Raw genomic sequence first — 7,034 nt, 5'->3', positions numbered from 1 at the left:
CGGCACCTCGTAGGTTAATTAAATAAAATTTAATATATATAAACGAAATTATTCTCTACGGCGACTCTATTGTTTTTCTACGAGGTAGATTTTTTCTCGTAAAAAAAATTGAGTATTTACGGAACCCTCATACACGAGTGCCTAGAATGCGCCGTGAATAGGTTTCCACCGCGTTTTTGGCCCCTCGTAGAAGCCCTTTTTTCTTTTAGCGTTTATTTATTTTTAACACGTATATGTGAGATACTTCTTTGACTACATACCCGGTACTTTCAGATACTTAACAACACATTTTTTAACAAGATTTCAACATTAAAATGTAACTCTTCCCACCATATTATCATATTATAGTAGTTAACAAAAGTTTAAATTTTATTCTAAAAAGAAGTATTGAGATATATATATATATATCATGATTTAGTACAAAAATTAAAACATATTAATGATTGCATTTAAATTCATAATTTTATTTAAAAAATGACCAATTTTTTTTTTTTTTTTTTGTATATATAAAAAAATAAATTATTGTCCTATCTTACCATACCCATATCCAATTTTTTAAAATTTTGTCATATCGTTCTACCCATATCTTATTGTACTTATATACATATCCGTATCTATACTTCCTAGATTGGAACAAAATTTTCTCTTGTTTTTTTCTTTTTCTTCGCCAAGTGATGGATGTGCCGCGTCTCTTTGAGCATCCACAACCAACTCATAACTCTCGAAGTGATTTTAAAAGGAATTCGAACTCATAACTCTGAAAATGTGAACTAAGAGTTCTGTCATTAAGTTATCTCCTTCGACTGTCAATAAAATTGTTTAATGACATAAAAATGCTAAAATTAAAGCAAAACACCATAGAAGCTCTTCATATAACTCTTTCAATGAAAAGCAAAAGTAAAAGATAGCTGGAGAGACCCTTGATTTTAAGTGGCATAAGTGTTACAATTGAACTTAAAAAGCATTTGCATGTGTGGCGCCTAGAATTGCGATCTGTCATGCCGCATGCGTTGAACGGGTGTCTGCAAAATCTTTAATTGTCAATGTAGAATTATAGTAGTTCTTTTGTGTGGGAGTTTCTTGTACTGTTTGAGCTACATTGTTCGTCTTGGTGCACAACCACTTAAATTTAAATATATGTATGACTCTTTCGTTTGACGTACGAAGAGAGAATGTGCATCATTAGTACGCGGTGGGTACGTAGTATATAGGTCCTTGATGAATAGTGTACTTATATAGGATAGAATTCTTTCTTTTCTTTTTTTTTTTTTTTATCATTTAAAAACTTGAAACAAGAGTGCAAAACAAAGACAAGAGTTGGCCTTAGTAAGGCAAATGCAAATGTAAGTGCGATGTCAGCGCGTTGAAGTCAGCTCTTAACAACTAATTAATTGCATAATGAGAATTAGGGCCCTGCCATATATATATATTCCATCTAATTTTATGACTGGTGTTGCTGCTCTCAAGCGTCACTAGCTCGAATGGCCCAGACAATTTAGTGGTGGAATTCTGTCACACTCTTAATTCACTCCCCATAGCAATTGTTATTTTTTATTAATGATGGTGATTAAATTTGTTAAAAGACGTAAAAATGCTAAATCAAATTTAGAGGGTGCGATGTAAGCCTTCTCTTTTTCTAATTTGCACTCTCATCTAAAAAGAGATGGCACTTTTAATCCTAATTTCGCAAGAGAATAATTTTTTTAAAAAAATTACACAATTATCCTTCCGAATATAATTCCCCCTCCAATTTTAATTTTTTGGGTCTCTTTTGATATGACCCAAAAAAAAAATCCCCTATTATATCTTTTGACAAGACTCAAAGAAATTCAAAAAATATATATATATATATATATATATATATATATATCAATAAAAAAAATCCCCCCAAAAAAAAAAAAACACAATTATATCCATTAAATAAATTATCTATTTTGATAGGACCCAAAAAAAGAAACTATCTCTATTGAATTTTAATCTTCTGGTTGAATACATTATCATTTATCGCATTTGACAAGACTAAAAAAAAGGTTTAGTATGCAAAAACAGAATACTAAAAAAAAAATTATTAGTTATATATGTTGAATAAGTTCTCTCATATTACAAGACCCAATATAAATAAATATGGAGTGTAAAATAAAGTATCTCTATTGAGAATCATAATCCTATGTGATTCCTATAGTGACTTTTAAGTAGCTTATATTTTGCCACATCATTCTTCATTTAATAGTTCTTGAGACAGCGTTTGGGTACACCAATTAAAAAAAATTAAAAACTTTCTTCACCACCATTTATAAGTATCTTTACCCTCAAAGTAAGGTATGCATATAATGCAGACTAAGTAATGTCACATACTAACGTAACTCAATTCAACATTCTATGTTTGGTAATTACAACACCATTTATAAGTACATTTCACTACCATTTATAAGTATCTTTACATCAAATTAAAGTATGCACATAAATGGTGATAGTACTTTTAGACTTTTATGATATTACTTATAAATAGTGGTGAAATTATCAAATATGATCTCAATTGTCAAATAATAGTGAATGAAGTAACCAAACATAAATCACATAGAAACTCACTGCAGGGACCGCATGAAAATCCACGGCAAAGGATTTAAACATCCATGCGGAACAAATTATTGTTTTTTACATGACCCCCAAAACAAAAAAAGAAAAAAAGTTATGTTTGCTAAAGACCCCAAAAGAGAAAAAGAAAAAGAAAAAAGATATCTTATCCTTCTTATTCTACTTTACCGGTACCATCACTTTTCTTTTCCTTAGTCTTTTCAACTTTTTATTTATTTATTTTTTTTCTTCAATAACTTTAGGTATTGGTTTGATTACTCAATTCATCACTTAATTTTGATGGATTAAGCCTATTTGATAAAGGAATCTGAATATCATTTAAAATGATAAGTATCACTTAAAATGAAATAAAATTTTAAGTAACATGAACATCACTTGTCACTTAACGCAAAACATTAAAATTTTTAGAAAATATCAAAAAATATTTATTTTTTAAATACTATTTAAAAATTTCATTACCTAAATTTGAGCTGTTAAAATTTTCGATACTTAATTTTCAATTTCATCCCAAAATGTGGCACCTAAAATTGTGCATGACATGTTGAATAGTGTCCGCAAAATCATTAATTGTCATTGATTCATCCGTGTAGAATTCGGGTTCTGAAAATAAGAGTTTGATTAGTTAAAATTGTGCATGACATGTTGAATAGTGTCCGCAAAATCATTAATTGTCATTGATTCATCCGTGTAGAATTCGGGTTCTGAAAATAAGAGTTTGATTGGTTTGTAATTATTGAAATAATTTTCTGTCGCAAAAAACTAAAAATAGAAAATTGTACAAAAAATTATGCTCACCATTTCATTTATTTAAAAATAAAAAAATCAACAGTGAAATCAAACAGTGAATACAATCAAAGATAAATGCATAAAGTGAATCTTCATTAGCCAATTATTCCATCTTCTAATGATCTGTCACATATATTGATGGTCTAGTTGCACAACCATCATAATTTAAATTTCCTTGTGAATCTTAATTTGGTCTGCCAAAGAGAGAGAAGGTGCACCATATATGATAATGGTGGGGTAGTATATATTTTCACGCTATATATTATAGGGATCAGCTTGTACTCGTCAAAGTAATAATAGTACAGTACTAATGGCAGCTACAAAGTCACAACAGCTAAATAGCAACTTGGACGGCACAATCTCCCGCGATTCAGAAGTTCAGATGTCGGATTCCGGTAGCAAACGTGGAGGTTGGATCACCTTCCCCTTCATCATAGGTCTCTCTCAAGTCTTGTCTCATATACTGTGTGTGTGTGTGTGTATATATATGTATGTTGCATCAAAATGTTTTTACGTGTTCTTTTCATTCAATATTGCAGCCACTATGACAGGCTTGACACTAGCAGCTTTTGGTGGTGTGACGAACAATCTTATTGTCTATCTTATTGGGAAATTTAATGTGAAGAGCATCGATGCTGCCCAAATTTCTAACGTTGTTAGTGGCTGCAGTAATCTATTTCCAGTCCTCGGAGCCATTATTGCCGACTCTTTTTTAGGCAGTTTCTCTGTCATCTCCATTTCTTCTTTTCTCTCTTTGCTGGTAAGTGGTGACATTTACACATATCAGTTTCACTTTCATCTTACAACTAAACATATAATTATAATTTTCGACTTTTATGAACTAAAAAACGATAGGTTTGTCCACGTGATCGAATGTGTTTGAAAAAATACTGTACTAATAATCAACCATGAAACTGCATAATTAAGAACTAATTAATCTGTTTAGTTCATATAATGAAGTTTAGGTAAAATTATATGGGATTCTCGTTTCATCACTAAGCTAGCTAAGCATCTGTAATTCCTTTTCTTTCTTTCCGTGTCTTTTTGCCCCTTTAATTTTGGTTATAACTATTAAATTTATGTTTCAGTGCCATTGAATTAATTCACAACATAAACAAATAAATAAGTACCATGAAAACAGTAGCATATAAATTTTCATTAGCATACACTCCATCTACACCTTGCAGGGCATGATTTTTTTACTACTAACCGCGACACTCGATTTGTTGAGGCCTCCACCATGTGGAAATGGATCAGTTTTGTGCGTAGCCCCATCAAAAATCCAATTCGCGGTCCTATATGCAGCTCTAGCGCTCGCGTGTATAGGGATCGGAGGCACACGCTTCACTATAGCAACAATGGGAGCGAACCAACTTGATGAGCCTAAGGACCATGGGATCTTCTTTAATTGGTTCTTCTTCACCTTTTACACCTCCATAGTTATAAGTTCAACAGTTATTGTCTATGTTGAGGATAATGTGGGTTGGACAATGGGGTTTGGCCTGTGTGTCGCCGCCAATGTAATTGGCGTGGCCATTTTTGTTCTGGGAAACCGTTATTATCGTCACATTAAGCCAAAAGGGAGCCCTTTTGTGGATTTAGCTCGGGTTATTGTTGCCGCCATTAGAAAGAGGAAGGTCTTGCTTTCATCCAGAAGTGAGGATTATTACAATGAGCATGATGGGGTGACAAGCATGATGCCAACGGCACCAACTAAAAGCTTCAAGTAAGTTTACTTTCTGAATTAATACATTTATATATATATATATATATATATCTTCATTTTAATCAACACTCTTCTATTTGCAGGTGCTTGAATCGCGCAGCACTGAAAACAGAGGAGGACACACAATTAGAAGGCAAAATCACAAGATCATGGAGGCTATGCAGTGTGAAACAAGTAGAAGATCTAAAGACTTTAATCAGAATTTTCCCACTATGGTCCACTAGCATTTTATTAAGCACCACAATAGGGATCCAATCCAGCTTGGTGGTCCTCCAAACTCTAAGCATGGATCGTCACATTGGGCCTCATTTCAAAATCCCAGCTGGGTCAATCCTAGTTACTGTATTCATCTCCACCTCCATCACTCTCACCATCATCGACCGATTCCTATGCCCCACGTGGCAAAAGCTAACTCGTCAATCTCCAACGCCACTCCAACGTATCGGTCTCGGCCACGTGTTAAATGTACTTAGCATGGCTGTGTCAGCCATAGTGGAGTCCAAGCGACTTGATATAGCCCGAGCCCACCACGTCCAGGACCAGCCAGGTTCCACAGTGCCAATGTTGGCCTTGTGGCTCCTTCCACCACTGGTCATTGTTGGTATCGGTGAAGCATTTCATTTTCCGGGACAAGTTGCATTGTACTATCAAGAATTTCCGGTGTCTTTAAGAAGCACATCAACTGCGATGATCGCGATGATTATCGGGATAGGTTTCTATCTAAGCACGGCCCTGATCGATTTGGTTCGGAGGGTAACAGGATGGTTACCGGATGATATAAATAATGGGAGACTAGATAATGTGTATTGGACGTTGACTGTGGTTGGGGTGTTAAACTTGGGTTATTATTTAGTATGTGCAAGGTTGTACAAGTATAGAAATGTTGAGAACGTTGAGGATGATAATTCTAGCTCTTACAAGTGACGTTGATCCTACAAAATGAAGGAGGTTTAATGTAACTACCCACTGTGTTCCTCAATATATATATATATATATATATCTTGTGATACTTAATGGATTCACATTATTTAATAACAAAATCAGTAGTGAGAGAAGTAGATAAGGGCCTACTTGATTTGTAACTCTGAAAACATGTTTTTTTTGATAACCGAGTTTTCAAAAAATTAAACCAAACAAAAAAATTTGTGCACCTTTCTGTTTTCAATTTTCTAAAAACAAAAAAAAAAAATGTTCTCATAATTGCAAACCAAGCAGATTCAGAAGGCAGTTTTTGGAAAACCGAACTAAGTAGAGTTTTTTTTGTACAGTTTTATGTTTTCAATTTTCTGAAAACAGTTCTAAAAAATTTAGAGAACAGAAAACATAATGGTCTGCTTGGTTTGTAACTCTGAAAACAGTTTTCATAAACTAAGAAAATAGAGAATAGTTTTCAGATAACTATAAAAGACTGTTCTCTGAAAATATCTTTTTATAACTGAGTTTTCATGAAACAGTTTTAAGAAAACTGAATCAATTAGAGTTTTTTTTGCACAGTAATTTTTCAAAAATAAAAAATTATTTCTATAGTTACAAACTAAGCAAGCTCGAAGTTTCTGACATTCCTAAAACTATGCTATTCGGCTCGTTAAAGGTTTAACTTTAGGTACATAATTTGAACCTAAAATTCTTTTACATACTTGTTTAGCAAATAAAATGAAGTTGATCACTTATGTTAAAAAATGCTTTTTAAAACTTCTTAACCCAGCTAATCTACCATGATTTTTTTTTGTTGCTCTATTTTCAAATGGTTTTTTTTTTTTTTTTTTTTTAAAAAAAAAAAAAAAAAAAAAACAAATCTTTATTGAAAAGAAATAAGAATCAATGTGACACAGTGGTTGAGTGGCCCTCTGTGTGTGTGTGTGTGTGAGAGAGAGAGAGAGAAATTAGCCACTTTGTGGACTTGGGACAAACTGTGATAGCACATCAG

At 32.9% G+C, this 7,034-nt stretch overlaps 1 protein-coding gene across 2 annotated transcripts; it reads left to right on the top strand.

The window, feature by feature from the left end:
- The first annotated feature begins 3,549 nt into the window (after positions 1–3,549).
- Positions 3,550–6,047, top strand: LOC132307006 (protein NRT1/ PTR FAMILY 2.7-like). 2 transcript variants are annotated; one of them, XM_059804658.1, is made up of 4 exons: positions 3,550–3,791; positions 3,921–4,141; positions 4,569–5,107; positions 5,191–6,047. In XM_059804658.1, the coding sequence occupies exons 1-4, from the start codon at positions 3,692–3,694 to the stop codon at positions 6,029–6,031; spliced, it is 1,701 nt and encodes a 566-aa protein (XP_059660641.1). In that variant the 5' UTR covers positions 3,550–3,691; the 3' UTR covers positions 6,032–6,047. The 2 variants fall into 2 exon arrangements, with proteins under 2 accessions (XP_059660641.1, XP_059660639.1); XM_059804656.1 differs by having other exon boundaries at positions 3,550–3,818.
- The last annotated feature ends 987 nt before the right edge of the window (positions 6,048–7,034 follow it).

The sequence above is a fragment of the Cornus florida genome, unplaced genomic scaffold (genome assembly GCF_030987335.1).
Source record: "Cornus florida cultivar Cherokee Brave unplaced genomic scaffold, ASM3098733v1 CherokeeBrave_3.0.0_Hap2_Chr05, whole genome shotgun sequence".
Lineage (NCBI taxonomy): Eukaryota > Viridiplantae > Streptophyta > Magnoliopsida > Cornales > Cornaceae > Cornus > Cornus florida.
Note: the sequence above shows the minus strand (reverse complement) of the source record. Positions and strands in the feature narration are given on the sequence as shown.

Bases quoted from the DNA above. Each gene is read 5' to 3' on its own strand.
- LOC132307006 (XM_059804656.1), top strand. From the start codon at position 3,692: ATGGCAGCTACAAAGTCACAACAGCTAAATAGCAACTTGGACGGCACA. The intron at 3,819-3,920 runs GTCTCTCTCAAG...TCAATATTGCAG, and splicing joins CACCTTCCCCTTCATCATAG to CCACTATGACAGGCTTGACA. The intron at 5,108-5,190 runs GTAAGTTTACTT...TTCTATTTGCAG, and splicing joins GCACCAACTAAAAGCTTCAA to GTGCTTGAATCGCGCAGCAC.